Below are 18,705 nucleotides of genomic sequence, written 5' to 3'. Positions count from 1 at the left end.
TTCAGTCTCAGGTATAGAGTAATTTGTGTAGTACAGCATGTGCCAAAAAATACAATACTGAAACTCTGCATCTCAGATGCGCATTTGCGTTTGTTGACAGGGCATAGTTCCAGCTGCACATGTTCCCAGTAGTGAAAGGGAAGTAGCCGTGAGTGGGGACAAATATGACATAACAATTCCATCCCTTTCCAATCCCCCAATTTACCCTTTCCAATCCCCCAATTTTACACCACATGTTGCCTACTTGTGGGGAATGTTGAAAGAGAGTATTTGATGATCTGCCAAGGACTGTTCTTGCAGTACACAAGCAAATCGTCACCTTTTGCAGGAGTCTGCAGCAACTTTTGTTTGAGAATCTGCATGAACCATATGAACACTGTCAGATATATAGTATTAATATATACACAGATATATGCTGTAGTATTAATAGTGTGTATATTGGTTACTTTCTCACAGATTACAACAAGGTACAGTCATATTGTTCATCTTTTCATTTCAGTATTGTATATTTTGATGCTGTATAATAAGGAAATTAGCTAAGTTTTACTGAGCCTCCTGCAGAACCATCCACATTTCTTCTGAGGACTTAGACTGTTGCACATGCTTCTATTTTTCGTGCAAATTCTAGCAGCTTCCATCTTGTTCTTTTTTTCTGCTTTGTGTGAAAAGTGGTCCCTTATGTAATGTGCTGCTTTCTTTCCCATCATACAAATATTTTCCTTTTTTTGTGGTAGAATTGTGATGTTATTAAGTTAGAAATATTTCTGTACTAACTGAATAATAAAAACACACATAAACATATATAATCCTACATATACAGTATATACAATTAATCCTTGGATCGCGAGCATAATTTGTTCTTGTAGCCTACAGTATATCAAAACACTCGTATATCAAAGTGAACTCCCCCATAAGATATAATGGTAACTCTGATGATTTGTTCCACAGCCCAAAATATTAATATAAAAAGAATAAATACACAATATAAACTAAAAATAAAACAAATTAACCGGCACTTTATCTCTGAAACAATGAAACAAATCCCGACAGAGCAATGCGTGTTGACTATACGAGACTGAGCATGGTAGACTATTACCCATAATCTCGGAGTGTGCAAGAGAGAAAAACCATTGGTTTAGTTGTGACCTGAGTCTCGAAAGACATGTGTACTACCTGTATATCTATATATATGAACACCAAAAGAGTCCACACCATAAGACATAAACTAAAAATGTTTCAAAATGTGTCCCTGAATGAAGGGAGGCTCAAACTCAAAAGTACCAGTCAGTATCTGGTGTGGCCACCAGCAGCTTGAAGTACTGCAGTGCATCTCCTCCTCATGGACTGCTTATTCCGGACAGTCTGAGCACTGATGGAGGGATTGTGTGTTCCTGGTGTGACTCGGGCAGTTGTTGTGGCCATCCTGTACCTGTCACGCAGGTGTGATATTCGGATGTACCGATCCTGTGCAGGTGTTGTTACACGTGGTCTTCCACTGCGAGGATGATAAGCTGTCCTTCCTGTCTCCCTGTAGCGCTCTCTTAGGCGTCTCACAGTGCGGACATGACAATTTATTGCCCTAGCCACATCAGCAGTCCTCATGCCTCCCTGCAGCATGCCTAATGCATGTTCACGCGGATGAGCAGGGATGATGACCCTGGGCATCTTTCTTTGGGTGTTTTTCACAGTCAGTAGACAAGTCTCTTTAGTGTCCTGCGTTTTTAGAACTGTGACCTTAAATGCCTACTTTCTGTAAGCTGTTAAGGCCTTAACGACCATTCCACAGGTGCATGTTAATTAATTGATTATGGTTAATTGAACATGCATGGAAAACATAGTTTAAACCCTTTACAATGAAGATCTGTAAAGTTTTGAATTTTTACAACATTATTGTTGAAATACACCCTGAAAAAGGGGCGTTTCTTTTTTTGCTGAATATATATATATATATATATATATATATATATATATATATATATATATATCCTATAATAACTTAATGTAGCATACACATACTAATTTGAGTAAATGACCAAAGCATCTGTTTTTAGTACTAATTGAATGCATTTGTACAAATAAAATAGAAAGTAATGCTCTGTTCTGACATGGTGTGGAGGTTTATACATGTGGTTTTGAGAAATGCAGGGCTGTCTTGTGGAACATTCCAATTCATTTAAGAAAAATTCTAATGCCCTGGATTTTATACATTATTGTTTATTTAGTGACAATGTACTCATGATCTTTTCCCCCAGCTTTATTACCTGGCACACTACCACACCAATAAACCGCTTTTCAACCTGCATCACAAGGCAGCATAATATATTTTTGGAGGGGAAAAAAACAAACTCTATATGCCCTCTTCTACACTGATGAGATCACAGTTGGCTATTGTCACTGTGGATAATAGGAAGAGAGAAAGTATGCATACCTTCTATCCATAGAGCGCAGCCAGTATTTGTTCCATTGGATCCAAGCCTACAGATGACTGTGGCATTATCAGGATAATATTTATCATTTATAGCAGAAGTCTCCAGTGGAAGTCTCCACTTTGCAGCAGTCGGTGTAAGCCGTTTCTTAATGTCTTTATGTTTTCAACACAGATGGCTTTAGATTTGTTTCTGGTATCATGACAAGCTGAGATATATACTGTATTAGATATATAGTGGCTAGTGATGAAGTCTGTATTTAATGCAAATACTGTATTAAAAAGACCATCTTATTCTTTCATATGTGCCAAAATATTAATTCTCACTGAAAAAAAAAACACAAAAATACAATATGCCACTGTTAAATAAATAAAAAAATTTAATCCACCCTGACATTTCGGGGTCACGTTCACATAATATGAATGTAATTTCCTGCAATACTTAGCAACTGTAGTGTATGTTATTCATTGGCTACTTCAAACAGATTTCTGAAACCCAATGTGTGTGTTCGTTCTTTATATTCCAGTGTGTTTTATTTAGTATGGTTTGGTTTTATTGCCTCAGGTTTTCCCCTAACATCCACACAAGACATAGCTGGCACTGAAAGGCTAAAAAAACAGCACACGCATACAGTACACACATCCACAATATAATTTTAAGAAATGCCTACCTGCTTTCATATCTTTCTTTGTCTTTCTTTCTCCCTCTCTCGCTCCCTCTCTCCCTCCCTCCTTTCCCCCTAACAGCATCTGTCCAGCCGACACAGTGTCCAGCAAAGCACATCACAGGTACGCAAATCTCTTCCTCTTCACGTGAAAAGAGTCACCACCTTTCACAGCAGTTTTTCTTCATGCTGAAAAATCTGACTATTTTATAGGTCACTCTTGACTTCGGGCTAAAACCTGGCACTAAAACTGTTTTTCCAGCTTGTTAGCAGACTAGGTTTAAAGTGTTTTGGAACCTGTTCGAGTCGTGAGTTCATCTCAAGGTCAGGACGAGCTGGTCACGTTACGGTGGTAACTTTATCAGTCTTCACTTATAAATAATAAAACATCTATATAAGCTAGTCATTGAGTACTGTACTGTAGGTGTCATGTGTTAGACATTAAAGCATGGCACAATCAATCTTTTCCAGTGGATTGCCGAATTTTTTTTATTTATTTATGTGCATGATGCTCCATCATATTAAATATTAAAGTGTTTGCATATTGGTTCAATTAAATTGCTTAACATTTATTCACAAAACATTATGCAATATAATTTTTTTAAAATGGTCTATGGCATTTTTCAGAAAGAAATCTAGCAACTAAAAAATAAGTAATAATAAAATTAAATCAAGAATGAGTTCATCAGAGGGACAACCCACGTTAGATGTTTTGGAGATAAAGTCAGAGAGGCCAGATTGAGGTGGTTTGGACATGTTCAGAGGAGAGATTGTGAATATATCGGTAGAAGGATGCTGAGGTTGGAACTGCCATGCAGGAGGTCTAGAGGAAGACCAAAGAGGAGATTAATGGATGCAGTGAGAGAGGACATGAAGTTAGTTGGTGTGAGAGAAGAGGATGCAGAGGATAGGGTTAGATGGAGGCAGATGATTTGCTTTGGCGACCCCTGAAAGGAAACAGCCGAAAGACAAAGATTAAAATTTAAATTTAACAAACATAACAACTTTAAGAATCATACTGTACTTTTAAAAAGTCATTAATACAGACAAGGATACATAATTGAAAAATTTTTTGAGATCACATCTCAAAAAGATGAGGTGTGTTTTAGTTAAACCAGGACTTTTGATTGTGCAAAATAACCTCACAGATAAGAAAAATCAGGTGTTTTTTATTTCTCCATATAACCCCATGCTCACTAGAGCTTGGAAACCATCAAGGTAGAAAGCTTTCTCATTAGGCCAAAATTCATGATTGGACTACATGCTTCATGTATGAAATGCTGGCCTCCCAGGAACTCAATGACCCAAACATTTGGAAATGTGCATGGGGTGCTGGTAAATGATCATGTGCACAGTTCCCACAGACAGCTGCATCTAATTTGTAAGCTGGCAACAAGTTATCTGTTGGTTTTCAAGAATCTGGTATTCTACCTGCTGAACGACTGCAGTGGGCTCTAAGCCACCTTGGCCAGGATCGACACGGACCAATCCATGGCCTTCTTCAAAATGTTTGCACCATTCACTTGTCTTACTGGGGCTAAGAGACTCAGCACCATACTGTACTTAAAGTCTTTTGTAAATATCAATTTGGAGAATAAAGATTTACAGAATAAATGCCAAAATCAGTTTTACAGCTTCATTCACGAGAAATTTCATCACATGTCCTAAATTGTCTTGAATGCCCCTCGTAAATGTGATTTCATAATTTTTTATTAAGAATAATAATTATGATATAAATTATTATTAATAATAATAAATAATGGAAAATATATAAAAAATAATAATAACAGTTGATAACAAAAAATTGATGTGCAGCTGAATGTCAGACATAATGTACACAGATATTCAAAATTTGTAACACGTGGATTAAAAAACAGTAAAATAAATATATTTTTGCAGAATTTTGTTAAGGGACATTTTAGATGCATGTAATCTGCATTTCTGCCTTAAGTGATGACACTGTATGTTATTATGTATCATGTAAATGTGCTTCTCTTTATTAAATTGAAAATTCAGTGTTTAGGCAAAGTCTATTAAATCTCCATATAATAAAAGTTGTCCAATATTTTATCATGAATAATATTATATTTTGTAAAATGGCAAAATGCATGCAGACCATAAAATTTTTAAAGAAAGAAATTGAAGACCCTCACAAAAACATTATGAAATGGCTTTTTTTTTCTACAAAGAACCAAAGTCAGAAAGATTAGAGTACAGTCTCAGAAGGACAAAAACTATCCAAAAATGCTGCCCACATAAGCATCCTACGTCTGAAGCACAGTGGAGGAATACAAATTCAACCCTCTTGGCAATATTCTGCGTGTTGAATATCACAGTATTCTCTATAACACATCTCAGAAGCAAAAATAATTAAGAAATTACAATGATTTTTTAAATAATATATTGCTTAGTGATGTACTGTAATGTTTATGTCTGAAAGCTGTGTATTTTAAGGAAAAAGATTCTTACAGTATGCTTGTATATTGTATACTCACTGGCCACTTCATTAGGTGTTCAACTGCTATGAATATCTCATCACATGGCAGCAACTCTGCATTTAGGCATGTAGACATGGTCAAGACGATCTGCTAAAGTTCACACCAAGCATCAGAATGGGGAAGTAAAGTGATTTAAGTGACATTGAACGCAGCATGGTTGTTGGTGCCAGATGATGAGTCAAGGTCTGAGTGAAACTGTTGACCTCCAGGGATTTTCAAGCACAACAATCTCTAGGGTTAACAAAGAATGGGCCAAAAATGTAAAATATCCAGCAGTTTTCGGGGCAAAAATGCCTAGATGATGCCAGAAGTCGGAGGAGAACAGCCAGACTGGTTCAGGCTAATAGAAAGGCTAATAGCATCTTGTTACATCTTGTTGCTGAAGAGCATCTCTAAATGCACAACACATCAAACTCTTGAAGCAAATGGGCTACAGCAGCAGAATACCACACCGGGAGTCTCAATTTCTTTTGCAACATTTGGATGGTAGGGTTAGAATTTTACAAAAACAAACTGTAAACATGGATTCATCCCGCCTTGTATCAACAGTCCAGGTTGCTGGTGATGGTGCAGTGGTCTGGGTAATATTTTCCTGGCACACTATGGGCCACTTAGTAAGAATTGAGAATCTTTTAAATGACACCGTACTTGAATAGACTCCACAGTAACCAAATCCCAATCCAATAGAGCCCCTTTGGAATGTGGTAGAATGGCAGATTCGCATCACGGATGTGATGGTATCATGTTAATATGGACCAATATCTCTACACATTTTTAGTGAAATAAGTATCCCATCTGTCATTGTCTGCATATAAAACATTTATTGACATGCAAATGTGGCATTCTAGAAAAAAGATACTTTTGTGTATTATGTATTCGTCTTTTCTAAAAGTTCATTTAAATAAACTCAACAGCCAGAATGCAGATAGTTTTTTTTGTACTGGAAGTCACAATCAATTGAATGGAGTCAACCTGTGTGCAGTAATAGTGTCACATGATTCAGGGTAAATTCTTTTTTTTTTTTTTTTTTTTAAATAACTAAACAAAAAAGGGTTTTAAAGAAAACTAAAAAAAAAAAAAGTTCTAGGGAAGGGGTTCTGGAAAAATATCATCCACTATATGGTTATTAAAAAAAGAAAAAACTACTTTGAACATACATAATTATAAAAGGTCTAAAATAGTGCACAACCTTACTGTTGTACAGTACTGTAAGTAGTGACTAAGATTTGGTTTTTGTAAAAGTGCAAACTGGGATATGAAATATTTTGTTTTAATGCGTGACACTTATTCCCAATTGAGTCCATTTTAAGTTTCAGGTTGTACAGCAATGGTACAAAACAAAGTAAAGATCAAGAGGACATGAGTACTTACTAAATGAGTAGGCATGTGTCATTCCTTAATTTTGAGTCATTAAATAATGTAACTTTTACCCCCTTTTTTTTTCAAGGGGGACGGCACGCGTCAGCGCCACGGAGATGCATGTCGGGTTCCTGTCCCTCACCACCTGTTTGTCAATCTCAAGAGCTTTACCTACAACACCATAGGAGAAGATACAGACATTTTCTTTTCCCTTTATGACCTTCGGGAAGGCAAACACATAAGGTGAGGAGCATTGTGAGGTGCCATTATTGCGAAAAAGGAGATCTTTTATTTTTAATAAATTGTTACATTTTTATGCATTTATTGGTTTGGGTGGTCATTATATGATGTAATGAATTCAAAGCATTTAATTTAGATTCTGCTTTTTGTGCACAACCATGTGACCTCAATACCTGTAAAAAAAATAAAATTAAATTAATAAATTAAGTTATAAAAAAGCGCTGCAAATTGCAGATAAATATACACACAATGCTAATATTTCAGTCGTTCCTGCTAGTGGGACTTTACACAGCTGACCTTAATTTTTGCTGTTAGCGTCATTCAGTTAGCAATTGGAGTAGGTAAAGCAGTAGTACAAGTTAAATAATGCAATACATTTAAAAGTAAAGTTAACTGCATTAATGCAACATTCTGTTTACAATCTGCCTAACACTTTTGTGAAAATTAATGTTAACTTGGCTTTTCATACATTTCTAAGTGGCATATACAGTATAAATCATAAGATGTGCTGCAGTTTATAGAAAATATGTGACGATTATTTAATAGAAAGATAAATTGAATTTTAAATATAATTTGTCTATTTATTCGTTATTTCTATTAGGGTTGATTTTTTTATTCGTTGACAAAAATTTTAAACATTTCGCCATGGTTAGCATTTTCACAGATTACTTTTTTTATTTAGTTTTTGTCTCAATTTATCATGGAAAATAGGGTTAGGGTTAGGGTTAGGACCTCTATAATCAAGACAAGGACAAGATTTAAATGGCAACAACAAGGTGTATGACATCTATCCCAAAAAATAAGTACCAGTATACTCAGACTTTGGCTTACAGCTTGGGAAAACTTGTTGTTGCAAATGTCCTTGCCCCCTAGAGGCTTGGCAGAATCAGGAAGAGGAAATAAGTATCAGATGGGAAGGCAATCATTATTTTCCTCCATGCTGTCACAGCTAGACACACCTTCACAGGAATTCTGGCAACCAAAGTGCTCCTTACGAATCATTGTACATTATTGCTATTATCCAATTTCATCTTTGCTGACTTTGGAGATAAAGTTAAATGGATGTCTTATTTCATGCTGTAGAATGGTAAATAACTCTGGATTGATAAACTTCCTGAACAGATATGTTTATATTTAACGCAGAGTATTCTCTGCTCAACCTCAAGCTCTCCTGCTTAAAAAAAACCCTCTGGTACGACTTTGTGTGAAGGAAAAAGACACACAGAGAAATGCAGATGCCTGCCGAAAGGCTTCCAGAACCTTGCTGCGAGTCTCCTGTGAGAGTTTCCACTGCTAAGATGAATTTGATCTGTTACTACAGAGATACTGCATTCCCGTCTCTCTTTACGTCTCACGTCTCACTCTCTTGGTCTTTCTTAACATATTCAGTTAGCAAGCCTTAGGTGACTTTACACCAAACTTTCCCAGAGTGTGTTCAGCTTTGCTCTTCTTCCCTGCTTCTGAAGTCCACATATTGTATGCAAGTTGTGTATCAAAAGAACCGTGATATTTACAAAGAAGTTCTACTTAATTCTTTTGAATTGCATACAGTACTTGGATCATATCAAACATTTTACATTTTGCCTAGCGGTTTGAAAATGCAACACATTTTGTCCCAACAATCTAATGCTAGCCAAATAATTATTCACAGCATCTTGGCCTCTCTCTCTCTCTCTCTCTCTCTCACTCACTCTCTTGCTCTCAATTTCTGTCCACCTACTCATCCGAGCCTTGACGGTCCATTAATGGCCCTGCAGCCTCCCACTAGAAAGCTGTCTACCGCTCCCTTCCAGGGTCAGCCCAAATTGTATTACAGCTCATTGCAATCAGGCAAAGATAAACCTGATGGTTTATTGGAGTGTTATGAAAAGTGTAACCTTTTAGAGCCTTTCAGTACAAATCTGAAAGCAGTATCTCAATCATTTTCTCACAATAGACCCAGCGACATTATCAGCTGCTCTTGGTAACCACTGAAAGCTCTTCTCATGAAGGTATTTTAATAAATGTTAGAAACCTTTTATCTCCTTTATTTCCTATCCTCATATTAACCACAACATCTGGCCCAGCCTGGTCCCCTGCGGCTCTTTGCCACAGGGGTCCTCCTGCTGTGTCTTGTTCTTTAGACCTCCCATCCTGATTGCTTGCTAACTGGTATACTGTAGCTGTTGTGCCTAAAGAATGCTTTCCTAGAACCCTCATGAAAAATTTCAAATCCTTTTTATTTCTTTATTTGCTTTTGTCAGTTGGTGCCACAATGTGGGAGCAGGCAGCGAGGGTGCCTCATAGCTCCTGGTTTTGAGATCCAGGCTGCGTTTAAGGTGCTCTGAGTTTTACATGCTCTCTCAGTGTCTTTGTGGGGTTCCCCTGGTTTCTGGCAGGTGGGTTTGCCTGTTGTGCCCAGTGTTTTATTAGTAGGATCTACAAAATAATATGATTACTTTAACAGTGAATAGTAAATTGTCAGTATCCACTGTAGGCATACAGTCACTATTTTCTCTAGGATGTGTATGACTGCTGCAGGGTCCCTGATTCTGAGCTTGAGGCATGTTTATGGTTGGTGTCACATGCTCACCCATGTCTATGTGGATTTCTTTGGGTTCTTCTCCTATTTTCTTTTTTTATACCTCACTCTCGTTTGAATCAACTATGCTAATTAGCCCCTAGGTATAAATGTGTGCATGGTACCCTGTGAGGCAGGTTAGATTCCTGCTCACATCCAGTGTTTTTAGCCGATGCTGACCAAGTAGTTACTTAAGAAGAACTAATACTGTAAGTGTGTTCATTGTGTGACTGTCACCTGGTTCAAGGTTTGTGATCATTGGCTCAGGAAGCATCGTACTGTGTAGATTTAGACTACTGGCCATCAGCCTGAAACATCAGAAACAGTTTGGACATGAATCAAAATTAATAGACCATTTCGAGCATACCTTTTCAATAAACGTTTTCAGCTTTCAGCTGCCAAGTGCTTGATGTACAATTCTTTTCAGTGCTTCTTTTTCTGTCTTAGAAACTTGATGTGATTACATAACCGACCACTCGCTTTATCCCACAGTGCTTTGACTGATTTATTATCCTGTAAATCCATGCTCAGTCCTTTACTTTTTATTCAGTTTTCATATGAATGTGCCTTTTATCACTAACCAGATCACCAACATTATAGGCTTTTGGAGTTCATGTAGCTGCGCTAAAACATGTCAGCTTCTTAAAAATGCACTAACAATAGTCCTGAATTGAACAGAGCCAAAGAAACACTTCTTTGTTAATGATGAAAGGGTTTAATGACTACCTGTCATTGCTTGCAAAAGGACAGTTTTGTTTTCTCTAGTGAAGGCTGTTGTTGCTTTTCTGTGCACTGATTGGGCATTCTCGACAGGGGAACTTGTCAAATCAACGAAGCAACAAGTGTGCAATGATGTGTATTCCCACACACACACACGGAATGGTATCTAGACAACTCAACAGACATGCCTTTGGAATCCTGTTGCATCAGGTTGACCTGTTGCATCAGTGATCCAGATCATTTGTTGCTTATGGAAATGAGAGACATGTTAGTATATGCAAATAGTCCTTAATTGATGTTTTTTAGTCCTCAGGGATAGCTAGGGTCAAAATAAAAAGGTTCCTGTAAAAAAGACTTATTCTTTAAGACACTTATAAAGTGATGACTGATGTTAAACAGGCATTACAAACTATAATTTAGCCAAATGGAATACTTAAATTGGAGGGGCGTTCAAGTCAAACCCCGACTTGCAGAATAACAATACAGTTATGAGAGAAAAACTCCCTTTGTTTCTTTATATCCCTGCTACACTAATCCACTTATCCTAGCGTTTTACTAGTGCTAAGATACCATCAAGGTAGAGTTTTCTCAGTATGCCAGAGCTACAGTATGATCGGACTTTTCTTCTTCGCATCTGAAACGCTTGCGTCCCAGGAACTCCTTTAATGGCCCAAACATTTGGAAAAGGCTTGATGTGAGGTCAGGATTGTACACAGAATGTGGACTTAGCTCCCAACAGAGTTTCTGTAATGTGCAAGTGGTGTTGGTGAAAATTATGTGTACAGTTCCTTGATGCTTCACTTCCGTAACAAGTAATTCGTCACTTTTCAAGAATCAGGCACCTCGGCCTTGATCATCATTTATGGACTTATGGCCTTCTTTAAAACGTTTCCTTTCATATGTTTTACTGCGGCTAAGAGTCTCATCGCTGTACAGCGCTTGAATTCTTTTGTAAATGTCAATCAATTTAGCTTCTTAATTAAGGGGAAGTCCCATCAAGTCCCAGTTTGACTTGAACAACCCTCGTAGTAAGATGCCACTGTGAAGGAAACACAAGAATTAAAAAACAAAACATGAACAGGAGAATTAATCACAGAGAGCTGAGCAGTTAAAAGCCCACCAGTGACTTTCTGAAAATCCCATTTGATTTCCCTTTGGATTCAAACTCATTGGGACTTCCAGATACTAGCTCGGAATCTTAACTATTAAGCTACCAGTGACCTCTGTGAATGTCTAGAAGTCCTTCTTGTTTATCTCAAATCCCTTCTGCATGCAAATTGTCAGGTAAAAGAGATAAAGCAGTACACATAAAATCACTTGAATATCTAGGTTATAATTATAAGCATGCAGGAGAGATGCAAATGGAAATGATGAGAAGTATCCACCAGTTTTATTTAATTTCTATCCCATTGATTAATGCATAATGAGTATTTGCTGGGATAAGTTTCTGGGAATTATAAAGCTTGATAATAAGGATGAACCAATAGAAATGGAAAACAGGAAACAAAACAAGGACACCAAGGATGATAACATTGGGGGTGAAAATGCTACGGCAAAACCTTGTAAGAGATAAGGTTGACCTCAACATGAGCTTGGCTCTTTATTGTAGAAAGGAATTTGTGTCATAAAAACTGCTTTCTCATTTGTATAATTATTATTTGCACATTATAAAATACAGTATGCAAGCTAACGAGTGTAACATGCAGGTTGATGAGGCAGGATCCAAGAGTGGAAACACAGCATCTGTTTAACTCAGGCATCATTATAGTTATTAAGTCAATTAGCAGCAAACAAAGATGCATTGTATGGCCAAAGGTTTGTGGACACCTGACCAATGCCTTAACTCTTGCCGCAAACTTGGTGGCATTTATAATGCCTTTGTATCCTGTGGAGAAAAAAAATCTCCTCTGGATTTAAGGGTCCAAAACCTTTTCCAGAGGGCAGAGGCAGTGTGGATCACTGGCAGCTCAGAAGTGACATGTATTGCTCGAAAGACAGACAGGTAGAGGGAAAAAAAGAGAGGGAGAGAGAGGAGAATAGAGAGAAGAGGACAGAGCAGAAGAGAAGGAGGGATTACAGTTAGGTATGGTCACAGCCAAACAATGTATAATGTGAATGTATATTTAGTGCAGTGTGCAAGCAGGGACTATTACAGCATAACTAAAAGGGAACGCCAGAAGGAAACACAGACATGAGGGCTCCCTGAAATGTAAAGTGACCAATCACTTCACCATCAACAAACCTGAGTGATCAATGAGAATGATCAATGAGCGTGGGAATATATTGTCACATTTAGTGACAATATATTTCTTATCTTGGCAATATTTCTGAGGTGAAAGAATGCTTTCCAGGTAATATTATCTGCATGTGCTTCAAATAAGAGGCTAGAATCTATAATCACACCGAGGTCTTTCACTGTTGCACTTGATGGAAAAGAAAGCCCATTTAAAGTTACAGTGTGATCAGAAAGCTTACTTCTAGCTGCTTGTGGTCCTATGACTGTAACTTCTGTCAGGATTAAGCAGAAGGAAGTTGATTAACATCCAATCTCTTGTCCTGCACACATTGCTCAATTTTAGTAAACTGTTTTTTGTTGTCTGGTTTTGCTGAGATGTATAATTGTGTTTCATCAGCATAACAATGAAAACTAATACCATGCCTACGAATTATGTTGCCCAGAGGAAGCATGTAAAGGGAAAAAAGCAGTGGGCCTAAAACTGAACCCTGTGGAACTACAAACTTCATTAGAGAACATGCAAAATGGTCACCAATTAAAACTACAAATTGATAACGATCAGCCAATTAAGATCTGAGCCACAAGAGGGCCATACCCTTAATTCCTACTACATTTTCTAATCTGTAAAAGAAAATGCTATGATCAATAGTGTTAAAAGTTGCACTGAGGTTGAATAACACAAGGATAGTGATGCAACCCTGATCAGAGGCCAATAGGAGGTCATTTACTACTTTAACAAGTGCTGTTTCTGTGCTGAGGCCTAAATCCTAACTGATACAGTTTGTTTATGCTATTTCTATATACTGTAGATGTAAAAATAGCTGCTGTGATACTATCTTTTCCAGAAACTTAGAGATAATGGGGAGGTTTGATATCGACCTATAACTGGAAAGCTGACAAGGGTCAAGGTCAGGTTTCTTGATTAGCGGTTTAATAACTGCTAATTTAACGGATTTGGGAACGTATCCACTGCTAAGTGAACAGTTAATTATTTTCAATAGGGGTTCTGTTATTGCTGGAGTGACTGTATAGGATTTAATTCACAGGTTTCCAATTTTGAAGAAGAGATTACTATGACACACTTTAATCAAGACAAGACAATGATCTGACATAGCTTCAGACTGTAGCTTTAAATGAAGCTAGTCCTCCTGGATACAGCTGAATCGTGATTATATTTCTTATACATAGTCCGAAAGATAAAATTAAATCTAAAAAGTGTGACATGCTTCATGAGTGGGTCCTACTACACACTGATTTACTTCTACTGAGTCCAGTATGGTCATAAATGCTGTACTCATGCATTAAATTTAAATGCTGTACTTAATGCATTAAATTTAAATCCGTGTTTTTGTATGATAGACAGATTATCATTGTAAATAACTGCGACGCCTCTTGCTCTACCAGTTAGCCGAGGCTGGTGTATGTAGCTGTATCCAGGAGGACTAGCTTCATTTAAAGCTACATACTCATCCTGTTTAATCCAGGTTTTTGTTAAACATAATATATCAAACTCCTGGTCTGTGATAGTGTTAAACCAGGAGTTGTTTAGCTCGGGGAACAGACTCAGTCTCAATATAGTGAACCCTGAGTGACAACTCTATGTAGCTAGCATACAGTTGGTTTAGCCTGTTAAACTGCTCCCTGGCTTGGGCTCTGGATTGTCACATCTTCTAAGACTATGTGCTATACTACAAGAAACGAGAGCAGCACTTTCCCGAGTGGGATGGACAGCGTCCCACCCTAACAGGCCAGCTTTGCCCTCGAAGGCACTCCAATTATCTATAAAGCCCACATTATTTTCGGAGCACCACCTGGACATCCAGCGGTTCAGCGATCATGACCTGCTGTAAGCTATGTCACTATGTCTATTGGAATGGGACCAGAGCATACTACATCATCAGACATTGCCTTTGCTAATATAAACACCTCTCTAAAGTTACTCTTACTAACCTCTGACTGATGAAGGCATATATTGTTAGCTCCAACTTGTATTACTATCTTTGAGAACCTATGCTGTCCCAGGGCCCTAAGTTTACCTGCTATGGCCGGTGCTCTGGCTCCCGGGATACACCTAACCACTGCCGCAAGGCCTATTCACGTAGGGTTAGTGCATAGAGTTCATAAGTGGTGGATTATTTGTTGTTAAGAGAGTACAGAAGTCAGTACATGTGGACTATATATGTTCAAAAGGGCACAAGGTTATATGTAACGTGAAATCTTCCACAGAAAGCAAGTTCAAAATGATAAACATCGATGACATCATAGGCCTGTCCACTGTGGAAAAAAAATATTCAAGTGAGCGAGAGCAGGTGTGAACGAATAGAACACGCTACCTTAAATAATTTCTCTTCTTTTCAAAGCATGGTCTCCATCTCATAAAACATCCATCAGGTCAGCCTAATTTTTTTCTGTCATCCATGCCTCAGGTAGCCTACACATTCCTCTTGTCTGTCTTCCTCCCAAAAACTCCTATAAATCTGACACCCTGGTTTCATTAGGCTAGTCTGTGGCAGACAGGAAAGTGTTCTCCGTTCCTCTCTCAGATCTGATTAAAGCTTCCCACTCTTCTTCATTCTCTTGCTGTAATCGCTCGGTCTCTCCATCGCGACTTTCCCAGACCCCCTGTGGGAAACGAGAGGAGAACGAGGCATGTTATTAACCACCCACCTCCCTCTTTAGTCTCAGGTCCTTGTGTGAGAGAGCCGCTAAGGTGTCAGAGCATCTGCAGGAGGCCAGCTTTAATTGACATTATGTAGAGGCGTTTGTATTAAAGAGCAGCGGGACTTATCGAGTTGTTAAGACTTGAGCCACTAGACATCTTGCGCAAATGATTTCAAGGTGAATTTAAGCATGTGCTGTTTTGTTGCAGTGAAAAGTTCATGGTGAGGCTCAACAAAAACGGAGGCCCGAAGAACCCAGAGAAGATCGACCGGCTTTGTGCACTGTTTACGGTAAATCTAAAAAATATATAAAAAAATAAAGAAAAATTTAAAGAAAGAGCAGGGTTTCCATTTTTTAATCCATCATATTTTTTTAGATAAATGTGCATGCATTTTAAAATGTTAAAATCGAAAGTTTTAGGTACACATGGCTGTGGTGGAATTTATTTATTTATTTGCTCCATATTTATTTATTTATTTATTTATTGGCAATTGTGGAAATGATTAAATGAATGTGAAATAAAGTAGTTTAAAGTGTGCTATAGAGACTAAACAGTGTTTAGTTTAAATGGTGAAGGGTCAAAAAATTGTCAGTTTGTCAGGGTTAAATATAATAACATACAGTATAATAATAAAATATAATAACAAAACATAATAAGAAGAAGAATTAAGAAAAAAGCAAGGACATAGAATCAGCAACATCAATTATTCAGAATAGATCCTAAATAATTATATTTTGAATCAAAAGATAAACTAAATGTTTAAAGATTATTACTTTCCTGTAGTGGAGAAACATTATACACAGTAATGTAATTTGTTAGACTAAATGCAGATTTTTTTTTATATCACAAATATTTGCTTAAACACTTGTTGTAACACCTTGTTCCTCTCTATATCAGAATAATCTTACTGTACTCTTCGAAACAATCTTAGTTACTGTAACTCTCTTTTTAAATTTGCTTTTCTTTTAAAAAAAGCACTTTGTGTTTTTGTGGAACATCTGGATGGAAACCTGTCTTATACTTATATCTATGTCCGTGCTACAGAACATTAAGCACACATTATATCCAGTAGCCATCCGTACATTAACGCTTTCATTTACATCAGACTTAATACACAATGCCTACAGAGCTCACGTTAGAGAATGCTTTAATTTGGCTGTAAATTGAATAGCAGTGATTATGCCAGGCAGCTCCAACACACGGGATGCAATCATGGCCTGTAAAATTGACTCCACGCACAATGTGGCTCATCTCTTTCTTCTTATCTCTCCACAGGACCTGAGCAATAAGGATATGAAGCGAGACCTGTACATTGTTGCTCAGGTCATCAGGACCGGTAAGTGGACCTATAATGTTTCCAGTTGAATTTGACCCTTTTTTCCCCTGTAAAGCAAAGTGAAAACCTCTGCCTCTTCTCTCATGTAGACTTTCTTTGCTTTGACATGCATGTGCACTTTCTTTTCTTTCTCTTTTTCTTTCTTTTTTCTTTTTTTCCCCTCTTCACCTGCTATGGAATTCGCATCACAAGTGCTGTTATGTAACTACGGCATTGTGCAATTGGGCTCAGTAAGGTATAAAGGGAACAGTACAAAAAGTAAAATGCAGCCATTTGCAGTATGTGTATTGCCATGTTTTATTTGGCAATACACAATTATCATGCAATCTTTTATCAGGAGATTGCATGATAATAGATAACTATTATGTTATTTTATCTCAGTGTTTTATGTGAATCAGTAAAAATAAAAATTATTAATGTTGATCTTTATTTTCGCAACCCTGCCCACAGCAGGATGCCAAGAGGATAATACGATATAAAAGTTATTATAATATGCCTATAATAAGGATTAGGTAGTATCATGTTTTTCTGTTTAGATTTGTAGTCCTTATTACATATTTATAGGTATTTTATGATTTTGCTAAGTCTGTTCCATAGTGTAATTTATTTGTTTGTTTGTTAGTTTTTTCGGTGGCACAATTCCTTCTTGTTCTATAATAATCCACAACAATCATGAATAAATACATTTACTCATGAATCATTCACACAAATCCAGTATCTCAGGAAAGTTTGTTTGAATGTACATACTGTATATGAGAATGAGAATAACCATGATAAATAAGATACGGTACGAGATACGAGGGGTGTTCAAGTCAAACCAGGTGTTTCCTATAAATAAAGGGATTAAAGTGAATGATATTTACAGAAAATGAATTTACAGTACAGTGATGAGACTCTTAACCAGAGTGAAACATTAGAATGGTGCAAATGGTTTAAAGAAGGCCATAAGTCTGTAAATGAAGATTCCTGATTCTTAAAAATCGACTGATAACTTGTTGCTACATCCACTTGTTACCACATCCCTTGTACAGTCCCGACCTTGCTCTAAGACATTGCCAATATTTGAGACACTAAAGCAGTTCCTGTGAAGCAGGCAGTCCAGCCATGGCTTAGGTGTACTGAGAAAACTTTCTACCTTGATTCAGCATGAACAAAAGTCTTGTTTTGACTTAAACGCCCCTTGTTTATAACAGAAGGATGAGTTAGGGAAAAAAAATAGAATGAATAAAAAAAATCGGACTTTACAAAAGTCTGGTTTACAGTACGTGCAACTTTCCTTTTAGACTGATTGCTGAAGAATATAATTGAGGTTTTGGGAAAGGCTAAATAACCTTTTTTGTTTGTTAACGAGATTAAATTGCATCGTTAATCTTTTGCAAAAGGTTAAAATGACATAACTGTGTCATTACAGTTCTAATTCTAAGCTGGAAAATGCCAGCAAATTAACAGGAGGGCTACTGTTTGTGTGAATTAACTTACCTTTACCTTGTTTTAAAGTTTTACAGGTTCTGTCATTATATAATTATGTTTAGAATTACATGTGAGATGGCACATGGCAGCTTAGTGCTTAGCGATGTGGTGTAGCTTGTAGGGTATCGGCATCCCCAATTTGCCTGTAGTGTATGATTGGGTGTGTGAGTGCCCTGTAATGGGTTGGCTTCCCTTTCAGGGTGTACCCTAGCTTGTGGACAAAGGTGGGAGGTAACTGAGAACATCTACTTTGTTAATGTACCTAAGTACACATTTCACGTTAATGTCTACTTTAACTCAAGTACAAGATTGATGTACTTTGTCTACGTCTGATTGTGGCCCCTAATTTCCTTGGCATACCCGTGACCATACACAGGTTAAGCGGTATAGATAATGGGCGGATGGATTATGGCATGTCAGCTAACAGAAAAGCAGACATTGAGACTTCCACCCATGTTTTCCAGCTATTTTAAAGGTTGATTTCTGCCGACATAAAGATTTCTTTATTTTTTTCCAGACAAAAGGCTGTTGGTT

General features: G+C 37.3%; 1 protein-coding gene across 1 annotated transcript in view; it reads left to right on the top strand.

Annotated features, from left to right (window-relative positions):
- dock3 (dedicator of cytokinesis 3) overlaps nt 1-18,705 on the top strand; it is a 271,714-nt gene that overhangs the window by 176,248 nt on the left and 76,761 nt on the right. Inside the window, exons 8-11 of the mRNA XM_053483930.1 lie at nt 3,173-3,214; nt 7,036-7,190; nt 15,573-15,654; nt 16,641-16,701. Coding sequence (XP_053339905.1) covers nt 3,173-3,214; nt 7,036-7,190; nt 15,573-15,654; nt 16,641-16,701 — 340 coding nt within the window. The remainder of the gene's footprint in view (nt 1-3,172; nt 3,215-7,035; nt 7,191-15,572; nt 15,655-16,640; nt 16,702-18,705) is intronic.

Source organism: Clarias gariepinus, chromosome 23 (genome assembly GCF_024256425.1).
Source record: "Clarias gariepinus isolate MV-2021 ecotype Netherlands chromosome 23, CGAR_prim_01v2, whole genome shotgun sequence".
NCBI classification, from domain to species: Eukaryota; Metazoa; Chordata; class Actinopteri; order Siluriformes; family Clariidae; genus Clarias; species Clarias gariepinus.
This window is presented reverse-complemented; position numbering and strand designations above follow the sequence as displayed.